Source organism: Taudactylus pleione, unplaced genomic scaffold (assembly GCF_031769625.1).
Source record: "Taudactylus pleione unplaced genomic scaffold, aTauple2 ptg000129l, whole genome shotgun sequence".
Taxonomy (NCBI): Eukaryota; Metazoa; Chordata; class Amphibia; order Anura; family Myobatrachidae; genus Taudactylus; species Taudactylus pleione.
The window spans coordinates 15,748,569-15,764,330 of NW_028284531.1; the positions used below are offsets into that span (position 1 = coordinate 15,748,569).

Genomic DNA, 15,762 nt, shown 5'->3' on the forward strand with positions numbered 1-15,762 from the left:
TAAATTTCATGGTTGCCTACCCTCCCGCATCCTGCAGGAGACTCGGTCCCCTATGGAGTCTCCCTATACCTTGGCTAGCATATCAAAACAACCGGTTTCCCCTGCCCTGCTGGGAATCTGAACTGCGCATGCGCAAGTCCAGATGTAACGGGGGCAGGGCCTGCAGAGGACAAAGTTGAGCCCTGACATCTGCCACAAGCACTCACCACCTGGGTGGAAGGAGGCGGGGAAATGGGTGCGGTCAGGGCCGGATTACTAATGGGGCTGATGGAGCTACAGCTCCAGGCCCACAATCAGAATAGGCCCACACAGAAGGATCTGTGCTGTGCCTGTATGCACTGCTGTAGACACAGGTTTTTTTTACTCTTCTACAGCAGCCTGCAGTGCTTATCCGAGGCCCCGCCCCCTGGCTGCGCACCCCACCCGCGGCACCTGTGGCTCAAAGTTGAAAGCAACAACATGATTGCGGCCCCCGGAGGGCTTTAGTAGCCCTCAAGCGCCACTAACTCGCAGTCAATCGGCAGTGCCGCCTCCGCACCACGTGACGCACTGCATGTGACGTCACATGCTTGCCGTCCGCCACCACCGCACCAAGAGCCTGAAGCAGCCCAGCCAGCCCCGCCCCCAGCTATATCCACCAGTATGGCCATGGGCAGACCCAGCAGGCACACACAGCAGCTCAGTGTGAAGGTGGTCCGGCAGTCCTGAGGTAAGGTACATGTCAGTCCTGCTGGCCAGGCTGCCTGGCTGCTGCTGTCTGTACTGTAGTAGTATACATTGTACACATAATGCAGGGATATTTATAATATATACACACATTTATACTAATTAATATATATATATATGTATATATATATAATGTGTGTGTGTGTATATATATATATATATATATACACACATTTTATATATGCTGTGCAGATATATATATATATATCTATATTAGTACATATGTATATATTTATATATACATAAAAATACATATCTATATATAATAAAAAAAGTATGTTAATAAAAATATATAGAAATATATACATATATATATATATATATATATATATATTATGAATATATATAGAGAGCATGTTTGATTTTTGCATGTCTGGGACAACGGCAAATAAAAGTTTAATATTTGAGATAGGAAGGGAGGTGAAAGATTAACATTTTTATCAGGTTGCATACAAACACTGGGCCTGGTTCATTACCGATTGCAATTGCGATTACGCACACAATCGGGCGATTGTTGCATTTTGCACATGAGTACGCATCACAGGGCGCGAACCGGCCATTGCGAAGGCTACGCAGACCCATCGCAGAGTGATTGACAGGAAGTGCTGTTTGTGGGTGGTGACGGTGGGGTGGTTGGGGAAATGCAGGCATGCCACTGCGTTCGCACGCCGTTTCAGGGTGGTGCATAAATTAGTCACTGCGAAGCCATACTCAGCGTGAGGTCTCAGCGTGCGTGGCTGTTAGCATTACTGAGTAAGATCAGGACTTGTCCTACTGTGCGTGAGGCCACGATGGTACTTGATTGTACCGATGGCTTCGCTATTCTGCTAAGTATTACAGATGTGCTTATGGTAAAGTGGGCGCCCTTATGTAGTGCTGAGGATGCATTGCGATCGCAGTGGTTTGGCTTGCTATCGTAGTTGAACTGCGTGCGTACGCAATATTGCGATGCGTAGTGAATCAGGTCCATAATAATTACCAAACTAAGGGCCTGATTCAGACCCACTCGCGAGCGGCTGTCCGCTCGCAAGTGGGTCGATGTTATGCACTGAGCATGCGCACGACGGAGGGAGCTCCGTCGTGCGCATGCGCCAGACGCGACGAGCGAAGGAAAGTCCTTCGCTCGTTGTGTCTGATCAAAGAGGGCGTGCTGTCGATGTTGATTGACAGCACGCCCCCTTTGGTGGGCGTGCCTCCCTGACGGGGGCGTTCCCACGGGAACGCCTCCCGTCAGAAGCCGGCCCCACTTACATCACTAGTGATGTCAGTGGGAGTGATTTTGGCTCTGATAGAGCCAAAATCACTCCGGGGCTTGCGGTTGAAAACCTCAACCGCAGGCTCCGGCTCGCAGTTTCGATGGTCGCAATGGTCACGACCATCGCGGCCATCAAAATGCACGCTCGTATAGGCTGTGGGTGGTGACCCACAGCTATACGAGCGTCGAGGAGGACGCTCCATTTTCATGGAGGGCGGCCCTCATTCAGAGCGTGCGCTCTGCTCAGAGCGTACGGCTCTGAATGAGGGCCCGTGTACCTTTTTACAGTTTGGCCCCATACTTATGGAGCCATTTTTGCAATCACACTTCACATATTTCATATTTATTTAATATTTAATAATGTGCATATTATTTTAGCTTTATTTAATATTTATTTAGTATTATTTATATGTTTTCATGTTCTGCACCTTTTACTTTGTAAATATTGAATAATTGTAAATATTAATGGTGGATATTGGAAACTAGCAATTCTCAGATATGTTTCTGTTAAAACACTTTCTTAGTAAAATTTGTTGTATTTTATTAATAAACCAGGTGGTATATGGTTCATATAATCAAAGAGGGGAGGGAGATTGAGACAGTTGAATGTAGGTGGGGTGGGTAGCTATACTTCATGGTGCTAGCCACGCCCCAGACCACACCCCCACACCACTGGTCACACCCCCATATCAGTAATCATACCCCCTGCAGCAGCACGCAATAGGCCCTTTGTAAATTTCAGCTCCAGGCCCATGAGGGCCTTAATCTGGCACTGGGTGCGGTGTGAAGCTGCTGCAGAACTTACCATAAGCATGTGTAATGGCTCAGGACCCAGTACTGTAGTGATGCCTTTGATAGTCAGTAGTCTGCCTGTCGTTGTAGTACATAGAGGAGCTCACAGTTTCCACGCAGAGATATGCACAGCACTGTGGCTAGTCAGGTTACCATTCAGCAGCCTACATCCATCTCCTCCACGTCCTCCTCTGAACCCCGCTGCCTCTGAAGAACACAGCTGACCTGCCGTCATCCCATGTAAGCACGATCCCTTCACTCTCACTGCTGAACTTCATATACTCAAGCTTATACAGTAGGAATGTCAGACCCCAATTTATTGCACTTTGGGCCTGATTCACAACGGTTCGCAATTCTGCTTATACGCACTCATCCCAGTTGCTCATATCAGTGGTGTTATTTAAATGTTTGCATACACATTGCGATTGCAGCCAGACATAAGGAAGCCCACTTCACCTTACATCCGTATACTAGGGGAACATAGCGAAACAATCGGACCCATAAGAACACTTGCACAAGCCCTGACCTGACCCTGAAATTGCTAACATCCACGCACGCTATCATTACAGCCCGTATATTTACCAAATGGAATATATGACTAGTATTATCAAAATGCCCCTTCCCCTTTCACCTTGTAATAGCCACCTATATAATATTGTTATTTTTTTGATGTTTTGGTCCTTAGAACCTACCCCAGAGTGGGGGTTTCTCTCTCTATCTCTCTCTCTCTCTCTCTTTTTGTGGTATTTTTACTTTTCTCTATTACAAATATTCACATTTTGGACTGCAATCTATGGAATTGCTGTGTAAAGCTTTTGCACGGAATCCCTTCCTGAAACTAGACAATGGGCATGTATAGGTTACATTCAGGAAGCTGTCCTATATTTAGTCATATAAGTTTAATATGAATAAAAAAAACACAACTGTATACGAATATTTACATGTAGTTACCTTCTTACAATTAGTCACATGACTAAAATATTCCTGTGATATTCCTGCCTAGATAGGTCTGTATGAGGCTGTGCATTATTCTCCCTTACACACTTGTGCTTCCTTCCCCCATCTCTGTGCCACTTTTGTAACAAAAGATTTATATTAAAAACATTCATTTGTACTATGGGGCTTTTCCTGCTGAAGAGAGCTAGAATACAGCCATGCCTGACTTGGGACCTCATTCAGAGCCGCTCGCAAAAAGCGAGCGCTCGCTCTGAATGAGGGCGGCCGCTTCTTTTTTAAGAGCCGGCCTCCTGGCCGCTCACTAAGCCGTGGGAGACCATCGCGACCATCGGGGCTTGCGACGAGACCCTTGCGTTAGGGCCTCATCTACCGCAAGCCCCAGGTAGCTTCCTGCTCTAAAGAAAATGGATCTCAGACTGCACACTCTGGACATATATATATATATATATATAATTGGAGGTGCTACCTGTGGAGACCATTGATATATACACAAAGAAGAAATACAGGTGCACAACTCCAAATTAACTGATTATATATAAATAAATACATTCTGCAGTAAATACAATAGAGGTTTTTGGCATAATCTTGGCCAAGGTTATGGGCCTGCCCACCATATCTGGGTAACCTCTTGTCGGGCAGGTCCCTAACATACTAAGGCTCAAATCCAGAGCGCAGGACACCCCCAACCTAGCCCAGCTAAACCACCCCAAGGCACCGCTCTAATAAGAAAAGTTAAGTGTTAAGAGCAGCCGTTGGCCGCATATAAAGAATAAAAAAAAAAAAGTGAAATACATATATATAAAAGAAACAGACAGTGAGGTATTAAAATGTGTTAAAGGAAAATGTGTTATACTGCGGTGCCCTGAAGCAGACCAGCAAAGCAATCTAGGGGGACCCACACCCCAAAAATGAACCAAAGCTGCACTACACAGTCTAAATATTAGCAAGACTTACCCATATTGTGTCCTGACTGGTGTGCATATTACATTTCCAGACTCCATGCTATATAACCAATGTAGTAGAAGTGCTAGTCTGAGTGGGAAGTGGCTCAGGCTTCCCAGGTGTGCAAATCAATGCACTAATTAGTTTACAAAGAAAATGGATCTCAGACTAACAGAGCAGGAAGCTCCCTACTGACATCGTTGGTGATGTCAGTAGGGCCGCCTACAAACGGCAGGCGTTCCATCAGTTTGTCCGGCCACCCCCCCCCACTATGCCTACAAAACGGGGCAAGCTGTCGATCAACATCGTCAGCCGCCCCTTTTGTAGCGAACCCCGGAGCAAGTGAATTTGTCAGTGCGAGCGCTGCATGTGCGCAGGCCCTCACCATCGACCCGCTTGCGAGTGCATAGAGCTTGCAAGCGGGTCTGAATGAGATCCTTGGTGCATAATTGTTCCTGAATATGATATTTGGCCTTGACAGAGAAGCACATATACTGTAGCAATTACTCATGTTAATGAATTTAAATTTCTGCATGTTTTACTAAATACTGAGGAGTGGGATGTGCAGACATATGTTCTGGTTTTATAACTGTCACTCTTCAAATTATTTGATTAATGTACTATAAATGACTTACACATGCTTATTGTTACATCAGGTTAAAGAATAAGAGCAATAGATCACAGTGGGCCTGATTCGGAGTGGGAAGCAGTGTCTATGTCTCGCGCAAGTGGGCAATGTTTTAAGTATGCGCAAGCATCCGAGTTGCACTGCGTATGCGTCCCGATGGTTACCGCTGGGGGGTGCAGAATGAATTGGGACGTAGAGTGAGGCAATTTTGGTGGGCGTTCCTGGGAGGTAACAGGGGAAGGTGTCGTAGTCAGTGGCTGCGTCTTTTGCTGCAGTTGCACAGATTGACAATCTGTGCCTCCATAGTACAATGGTACAATATTCAATGGTGCAATTGATGGTGCATCTTAATACTTACAGCAGCGTATTAGTGCTGCAGCCAGTGAGCTTCTCTGTACCAATCCCATCTGCTGCGGCATTAGCATAAAGGTGCTTTTGCGCTACATGAAAAGACGCAGTCACAGCTGCATTAGCATCCACCTCTGAGTCAGGCCCTGTATGTACAGTATATTACCGTAATGCAATTTATATAAAAAAAAATGTAATGCATGATTATTAAAAAAAAGTAAGTTTCAATAAAGCAGCATATACTGTAGGTATGCAGTGACTTATGGGACAAGATACACGTCTGTCTAAGGGCGAGATGAATCATCCTAAAAATGTGGTAAAACCGCAGAAAACTGCTATTTTCTGAAGTTTGCCACAATACCTATAGGATTCTATGGGGCTCTGATGTACCTGAATGCAGCAAGCTCAGGAAAGCGTAACTTTCTGGGGCTTCTGTCCAATAGGCAACGCCATCTATAGATGGCATTGAATATAGAATCATATGGGCTTCTTATGGCAATAACTCCCCAGAGAGGGTTCCTAAATATTCCTCCCCATCCCCCACACCTTGCGCATGCGGTGGCCGATGGCTGCTGTATGTGCTTTACGGTCCCCAGGTCATAAACCCAGATGTCACCTTCTCAGTGACAGTTCTATATCAGAAGAGCTATCCCAGCAGGTAGGTATTCATACACATCAGTGTTATCAAATGCACATATGCATGCAAATAGGGGTGGGATGACTCACAAAGTATTTGTGACACTTGATAGATCCCTAAAGGCACTGAATGGGTGAAGGAACCCCATTTCCCTGGGAGGAGGTAAAGCTCCCTATTTCAGTGCAGTATAATACTGTACTGTAGATATGTGTATGGGAACTGCGGGGAACACAAACCTTGGATAACCAACCATTGATTGTGCAAAATAGCAATTATATAGAGATGGATGATTTCATTCTGACAATTGTTGAATTTGCAAGAATAAAAATAAGTTGTTCTAATTATTTTTTTATTGATACTTGCAAATTCAACAATTGTCATAGAATAAAAGCATACATATCTTTTTATACATATTTGTTATTTTGCACATTCACTGGTTACCCAAAGTTTGGGCTTTTCGCTGTCTGCACCTACCAACATGAAGTAAGTTATGTCTGTCAGGTTAAGGAATGACTAACAAATTTCATCAATATGTTCTGACACATATAAATATAGTACGGCTCCTGGTGCTGACAGTAGGGAATAGTTCTTACATCCGAACAGTGCTGGGGGAGAAGAGAAGCTGTGTCTGAGTGTCAGGCAGCCAGTGAGAGCTGTAAGGGGAGGGGGCAGGGCCTTAAGCTGGCCATACACTAGACCAACGTTCATCCATCCATCCAACTAGTTGGTTGGAATGAAAATCTGGTAATGTATTAGCAGATTTAACCAACTTTTGATTATCATTTGCACCCATAAATTACCAGATTTTCATTCCAACCTTCCAACTTGTTGGATAGTTGGATGAAAGTTGGTATAGTGCATGGCCAGCTTTACTCCAGCTCTTACTGACCCACTGCTAGATGAACACAATGGCAAATGATCATAAATGAGCAAAATACTCCTCTATAACGATTTTCTACTTTACAGCATTATGGGTCCACCTGGAAATATGAGTGCAAGAAAGAATAAGAATTTCACCTCAAATCCATCCAACTTTAGGGTGTTTTTTTTTTAAGTTTAACGTTTCAGTATCTGCTTAAATTAATATTCAGTTTAGTATAATTTATAACTTAAATGAATAATAAAATTGATTGTGGGCACTGGAACTGTCTTTATCATTTTTGTGTTTAGCACTTTTGCATACTTATCATATTTGCGTTCTTGAATCCTTTTATTGAATCGGTCAAAATGCACTTAAATATTTTCCCAAGTATGACTAAGTATGCAAAAGTTATATGCTTCAAAGTATAGGCCACTATCTATAAGGATTGTAAATAAAATTAGTCATTTTATGGGGAGAATTTTCTGTACAGATCCCGTTAAACAAGAAATGCTTTTTCTGCCCCTTGAATGTCATTTAAATACTCTTGTCCTGCAAAACAAAATCTAATTTCTACATGATCAAATCCCTCATACACCTATCTGACACTGCAGGAGAACATGTTACATATAGGCAATGATTCGCCTGTAATAACATTTTATCACTTTTAACATGTTTATTATATGAATGCACCATATTATAGATTTATGGATCAGATGAAAACCGGATATAATTTGATTGATTAAATAGAAATTGCATAGTATGTGCTTGTAAGATAACGGTGTATTTAATACAATTTTCTCAAATTTTACAAACAGTGCAGAGTTTCCTGACCTCCGAAAACATAATAACTGCATGGCAAGTAACCTAACACCAGCCATCTATGCCAAGCTCTGCAGCAAGACCACCCCTTCTGGATTCACCATTGATGAATGCATTCAGACTGGTGTAGATAACCCAGGACACCCCTTTATTAAAACTGTGGGCATGGTAGCAGGAGATGAAGAATGCTATGAGGTATGAGAAGGCAGCCAAAGCCCATTGGACACTGACTGATGTACAATGTATTACCTGTCGTAGTATTATTGTGTGAATGGGCTGTTTTTATTGTCTTATTTGACTGTACTATAGGTCGGTAGTTCAATTTCAATAGTTTCATCCTACATAAAACATTCTTATAATATAATTTAACGTATCAGTTTATACATTCTCCTAATGTAGCTATTGTGACCAAATATTGGAAGCAAACCTGTCATTCTCACTGGTCACAAGTTTACAATTTTATGTGTTTGCATATTTTGAGACAGGTTTTGCTGCAAATGAGAGGGTCATGTCCCCTTAATAAGTGGATGAAGCAACCGTTTACATGTCAGGGGTAAAGTGATTGGGATTTAGAAGAGCCAGTGGGGAACAGTTCGGCACTGTAGCATCACTTTGCACCTACAACAAATTAGGCAGAACAAATTAGCTAGCAAATATATCCCTGACCAAGCAATTTACTGTTCTACACGTGCTTCAGTCATGTACACAACGGGCCTGATGCTGAATTGGGCACAATGTCAATGTCGCACGCAGTTGAGTGATTTTTTTTCTACTGTGCATGCATCTATGGCCCGTATTCAATTTGAGGCGAAAAGCCGGTATCTGCGGAAAAGTATTGCCGATGACGTCATTTCGCCAGGCGGAAAGTATCGCCGTATACAATTTGAAAGACTTTCCGCCTAGGCGGAAAGTCAATGCAATGTAATAGGCGGAAAAGTTTTGCCTATGAATAGCAGGCGGAAAAAAGTGCAGAATTGGGGTTTTGGGGTGCAACGTTGCGGGAACCCCCGTGCAGCCTTCAGACAGTCCCCCAAAGGTAATCTGTGTCAAAAACATTTTAAAAACACTAAAGAACACCCCAAAAAATCACTTTGAATTTGGGGGCGAAAAAAATAATGTTGGGGAACAAAGTTAAAAACTAGCGAACTTGACACTGGGGGTGTCCCATGCGGCAGGTGGATTTTTCATGATTTTTTAAACTTAACTTTATCAACTTTTAAATATGCTGGCCCTCATTTTCACATACCCCAAATTTGCTGGGATAAGTTATTTTCTGCAAAAAATACTCCTGAATACTATTCTTCACCACTTATACAAAAAACGCTATTTAGCAGCTACTGAGCCCGTTTAAAAACACCAAATACCTTCAGCAAGCCAAATCGGGGGGTACCATAGTGAACCCCCATGTCAGAGCATCATTTGGGGGGCGACAGACTGATTTCCCCAAATCTGACAGTACTTTCCGCCTGTTCAAGCTTCGCCGGGTCCCGTTTTCGCCTACTTTCAAATTGAATACGGGGATACACGGACACGCGCGTGATACTATTCCGCCTACAAAACACGCGATGTAGGCGAAAAGTCCGGGAGGCGGAAAAGTATCGCGGGTCCGCTCAAATTGAATACGGCTCTAAGTGGCTGTGCGCCTGCATCCAGAGTCTGTGTTTAGGGTCGCATGTGCAAAAGAAATGCAGGGCTACAGAAATGTCTTTGGCGTTCCCGAGCGGTGACTGGGAGGTGACAGACAGGTGGGTAAGCGGGCGTACGGAGATGGGCATGTTATGAGAGTGACGCAGGCATGTCATTGAAGTGGTTACAAGCTCAAACACAAAATCGCTCCCATTGTACGGACAATCTGCACCTAACACGGGGATGGTGCAAGTTTCCATGGTGCGACCGATGGTTCTAAAGACGCACCAAGTTGTATTTTAGCATCTAAAGATGCTCAAAGTGCTTCAGTCCTCCCACCTGCAGACACACAGCACCAGGGAAGGCCTTGTAGTGGTATTTGCATAAATACTGGATAAATACATGGACACTGACGCTGCAGTATTCATCTGAGACTCAGGCCCTGTGTGCACTATGAGAAAACAGCAGTGCAGCGATGCTACAGGAGAAGAGCTTTATGCACTCTGTATGCTCACTGTAAATGTCCTCCAATATGTGAGTAGAGACACTGGCATTGCCCATGTACGGAATCGTCTCACCTGTACCTGTTAGTGACAAACATACTAAGATGTGGAATTAGGTGTTGGTGCATGTAATAGGAAGGACAGCATTATTTGTCCCTAAAAAGACACTACACTATGACAGTGTAATCCTTCCTACCCCACACAACACCACCCTCCATGTCTAATGTACACATATCAAGATGACTGACAAATGTCACTTGGAACATGGGTACATTTTAGCAGATCTCTTTACAGGGAGGCTACACATATACTGTAACTATGCCATTCAAACCTGTAATAAGATATACAGTAACTACAACTGTTTTATGCATTTCAGCATCTTCTCATCGCCAGTACAAATGTCTGTAGGAATCTCAAACACTGTTCTTGATATTTCAGGAATTTGCAGATATCTTTGATCCAGTTATAAAGGAGAGGCACAATGGCTATGACCCTAGAACCATGAAACACCCCACAGACTTAGATGCCAGCAAGGTACAGTAGGTGGAAAAGCAGCATTGTGGCCACAGTAATAAATTGTGTATAGACGGATATTGCTATTTAAAAATAAAAACACAAGTAAATTAGAAAGGTAAGATTATCATAGTGGTCAGTTACCACCACTCTCTGTGTGTTTGACCCTGACAGATTAAAGGTGGCCAGTTTGATGATCGCTATGTGTTGTCCTCGCGTGTTCGCACTGGAAGAAGCATCCGAGGTCTGAGTCTGCCCCCAGCCTGCACCCGGGCTGAGAGGAGAGAAGTGGAGCGAGTGACAGCGGATGCCCTTAATGGCCTCAGTGGAGATCTGACTGGACGATACTATAGACTGAGCGATATGACAGATCAAGAACAACAACAGTTAATTGATGTAAGATAGCATGTCTCTGAGCTTACAGTATGTGTGAGTGTTTACAAGTGTTTCCATAGATATATTCATGATGACTGAGATTATAGGGAAATGCAAATGTCATATACATTTAGATTATCTATAGAATGCAGAGAGGTAAAACTTTGTGAAGATAGAGAATTGCTAGAACTTCTTGGTTCTATACGGTAATCAAAATGCGACCTCCAAAGTGTGTCATTTCTTACTAATGTAGATTATTAATTTATATATAATTATTCATGGGTGCTTATAGACTGGATCTCTGGGTCTGACCTCAGGTACCAGATACATCCTGAGGGATCATATACACCATAACGAGATGGATGGATAGATAATAGGTGAGAGGTTATACTCAAAGCCGGCCCTAGGCATAGACAAACTAAGCAAATGCCTAGGGGCATCCAAGCCCCCCTAGGGTCAGTGGAGGTTTGGTGCAGGGACGGCTGGGGCACCTGCTGCTGGCTGGGCAGAGACTCTGGCAGCTGCTATTGTTGCTGCACAGCATCCATGATCAGAGCTCACCTGACAGCTCCGATCGGGCCTGTCAGCAGCAAATAGTAAGTGGACAGCGGCGGAACAGCCGGCTGCCATCCAGGGAGGGGCACCTGGATGGCAGCTAATGGTTAGCGTTGGGCCAGCTCTCACAATCAGAATGAGCTTCTGCGCATAGGCGGAGGCTCATTCAGGACTATAAGTAATGGTTGCGGAGGGACTGCTGCACCATAGGCCTTTGCGGATCTCAGAGTAGTGAGTCATACCTCACGGCTCTGGGCTCCACCCCCAAAAACCACCACACATAGCTGAGGCCTGCCAGCCTGAGACAGCAAAATCGCGTCTGCCATCTGCGGCTTGCTGTACCTTGAGTCGGATGGCTCTGTAGGCTGCGCTCAAGTAGCAAGTTTGGGACTGGGAGAGGGCCTGGGTTCTGTGGTGCTCACTGCTGGGAGAGGGGTGCTCTGCTGGGATAGGGATGGTGGGTGAGGGTGGGTGCTGACATTGTACTGTGCTGGGATAAGGGGGTGCTGTGCTGGGTGAGGCCACATCACTTTTCAAGATCCCACAGGGAGGGGGGCACCACCAATAATCTTGCCTAGGGCACTTATTTGGCTAGGGCCGGCTCTGGGTTATACAGTCTATACCACAGGTTTTCAAACTCAGTATTCCAGGTCTCCTCACAGAATCACAAGTGAAATAATTAGCTCCACCTGTGGATCTTTTAAAATGTGTCAGTGAGTAATGAATACATCTGTGCCCCTGCTGGGTGACCTGGAAAACATGACCTGTGTGGTGTCCTGAGGACCGAGTTTGAGAACCACTCGTCTGTACTATAGTGCTCAGAAATGAGGATGACTAGTCTACACAGTGCAGTAGCAGCAGAATATCTTCCAGCATGATTCAAAACTGCAAACCCGAGTCAGGGAGTCAGTCTGCTCATTGTCAGGAGGCCTAGGCATGTGCTCTCCTCATAAATAAGTCTCTATGTTGACAAAAAAAATCAAGAGTCATAGCTTCCCAGAGGGATCAGAGCACGATCATTATCATTGGCTAGCATGTGCTATGTCTTTATTCTCCAATTATCTAAATGGTGCCACATGTTGGGATGTCCTCAGGCTGGCTTTAGACAAAATGGGTCCTATGGTAAATGGATTGGCAGTCACAGTAAAATCATATTGTCTTGAATAAATAAATAGCTTTGTGACAGTACATTAATGATATACAGCATATCATTTGTGTACACCTGGTATAGAATATGACATCATATATGTAAGAGGCTCTAGAAAACAACATAACCTGTTTCCATAATTGATATCATACCTCTGGATACTAGATGTATCTCTGTCCTCACTTATTGTCTGTATTTAGGACTACTCACTGATTGGCTGTACCTATGTGCTTACCTGGACAAGGTAGCAACCACATCTGATCCAGGAAATTAGGAAACCTTCCTTACAGACTGGCAAGGCAATTATTGTATACCATTCCTGCATAGAACTGGCATATCAGAGAGTGCTGGCTGAGAGTATGAACACGGAAACAAATTGGCTTCTGAAAATGTCTTTAATAAAGAGAGTTCTCAGAAGAGATCTGTTTGCAAAACTTGAGCTGAACAAAGTGAGACATTTTAGACAAATGATTCCCGTCACCCACATGACTGGGGGGAAGATCGATGGTAAGGGCCATAAAACGTAGCTCCACATAATTGGGGGGAGTAGAGGCAGTAGGAAACCATAGGGAGCTTATTTTGGGCTTGAATGGGAAACGCTGAGACAAAATCCATACCATCACTGTATAAAATCAGGTCACCAATATCTTCTGGGAGTTACACTGATTTCTTCATGTCTCTATGGAAAGCTGGAGTTGAGGTCCCAAGCAAAAATCCAGAGAAGAAGATTCTAAGCAACAAATATACATTTAACAGGGACATTTAAAGCACTGATGGATGTTTTTGTCATGGGTCGGGAAAAAAATCTCTTGCTGGGCTTCTCACTCCAGGGATTGGAAGAACTGGGAAAGAGCATCAGCTGTAACATTTTAGGTATAGGGCAGTAAGTGACAGGAAAATCAAACCAAGAAAAGAACTGCGCCCATCTAACTATCCATAGAATTAATCCCACTGCAAAATGAAAACTGGAGATTTATATGAAACGTGAAAATAGTGGCTGGATGAAGTCTTCGTTTAAGAGGTTTGTCTCACTTTGTCAGAGGCCAGTTCAGCAGCCAAGTTATCTGTCACCAATAGAATATAATTTTTTTTTTTGCATACACTATGTTTTATTAAGAAAGTCAAATGAATAGAACAAACAAATATACTGTAGAATTAACATATAAATGGTACACAATGACAGAGCAAATCAGTAAGTAATCCAACAATATAAACCATTGACTTATCTTCATATGGTGGAATAGTGGGGGAGTAAAGGAACAGGGGAAGGTGTGGGAAAGGGGGGGCAGAGGGATAGGAAGGCTGTGGACTTGGGCAAGTAAGCAGAGCAAAGAGCTTAGACATCTGGGGTGAGGGCAGGAGGGGTGGGATCCAGCCTGGACCCCCTTAATGCAGGGGATAAGGAAGACATGTAATTCCTATACAGATCTGAGTCTTTATAGTACAGAGTAGTTTTTTCTAGTGAAGAAACTGTATAGATGGTGTTTTCCACGTTTATTGAGCTAAGTAAGACTGACCCTACTTCTTCCAATAAAGAAAGGTAACCAAGCCTCAGAAATAGCTCATTTAATTGTTAGACAGACCCTACTATTGGTGGCCAAACATGACATGTGTCTTCTTTCGGGTGAGGGCTGTGATATTGAAGTATAGTTTTTGATAACTTGTCAGTAGTAAACCTGGAAAGCTTTGTGTAGCTTTTCAACAAATAGGTTGTGGGAGTACTATAGAAACCTTTTAAGAGTCTAACTGAAGACCAAAGATTAATTGATGTATCCCAAGAAATAAACATTTACGGGTGAATTCAATTAGCCGCTGTAAATTACCATGCGCAATTGATCCCCTAAGGCTATCCAATTAGCCTCAAAGCGTGGCCGCCTGCAGCGCATATTGGAGATCTTTTTCGGGACATGCAGGCTCTGAAAAAAAATCCCATACAATTAGCCTGTTTTCGGAAAGCCGCCCGCGAAAACACACATAGGTCCGTGAATTTATCACAGATTCTATGTGTATTCACCCGAAAACAGATAATTTTTCTGCTGAAAAAATGGACTGTAATTGAATTGCCCGAAGTTAAAAAAAAAAAAGGAAAAATCCATTTTTTTTGTACCTGAAAAATTATCGGGTATGATTAAATTCCCCCCTCAGTAATTTATAAAAAAAAAAAAAAAAACATTGGAGAACCGACTACACAGAAAAACAATGTAAAAATAGAACAGAGCAGAATAAAATATTAAAGTATACGATAATTAAAATGGTAGGGAAGATTAAAAAAGAATTGCAAATTGCTAAAGGAATGGAAGGATCAGGTACACCAAATCACGCTAAACCTTCTAGATAGAATAGAGGCGATATTTCCAGGCTGAAACCTAATAAGGTGGTGAGGTAATATGAAGGAACAGAATTAGCTGGTGACTGGTCAAATTGACCGAAGTTCAATAATAATTGATTTGTAGTATTGTTTATTGCAAAGGATGTTGTTTACCATAAACCTATTTCTGGAATTTCCAAGAGCTTAGACGGAAGGATATAGCGAGCAGAGGAAGAGAGGAGAGAGAGAGAGAGAGAGAGAGAGAGAGAGAGAGAGACAGACATTATTTTTGATGATCATTGACTGTCTTCTGCTGCAATCTGCACTCTACTAGTAATGTGATAATGCGACAGCTCAATCCATAAAGCCATCTGATGTTTTCATTTGGAGCCATCTACTGTAAAATACTGTATAAATCACCTGCTGCTCATTCTGTTAATCTAGTTTCATCTGTAATATTTAAGACTATGGACAGTATTTATCTACTCCAACATAGTCCTGAAGCTCTGATTACTACAGTTTTCTCTTTTCACCACTATGTAATTATCTGACCTTGGGAATCAGGACTGTGACAGGAGTCAGAAGTGTAGTTAGTGAGTAGGACTGAGAAAGTTTCAGTTAAAGGTCAGTCGTACAGACATTGTAAAACTAATAGGTCTATGTCAGCAGGGAAATATATTCAATGTGGGCATTGTTTAATGTCTGTAAAGGAAAGAAGATCTGAATCAGATTAATTAATTTGCAAACTACAATACTTGCAGCAACTCTT

At 43.1% G+C, this 15,762-nt stretch overlaps 1 protein-coding gene across 2 annotated transcripts in view; it reads left to right on the forward strand.

Moving 5' to 3' along the window:
* Positions 1–15,762, forward strand: part of CKMT1A (creatine kinase, mitochondrial 1A) — a 46,530-nt gene that overhangs the window by 15,315 nt on the left and 15,453 nt on the right. For both annotated transcript variants that reach the window (XM_088472889.1, XM_088472888.1), the window contains exons 3-5: positions 7,963–8,161; positions 10,534–10,629; positions 10,783–11,004. In XM_088472889.1, the coding sequence (XP_088329015.1) occupies positions 7,963–8,161; positions 10,534–10,629; positions 10,783–11,004 (517 nt within the window). The remainder of the gene's footprint in view (positions 1–7,962; positions 8,162–10,533; positions 10,630–10,782; positions 11,005–15,762) is intronic.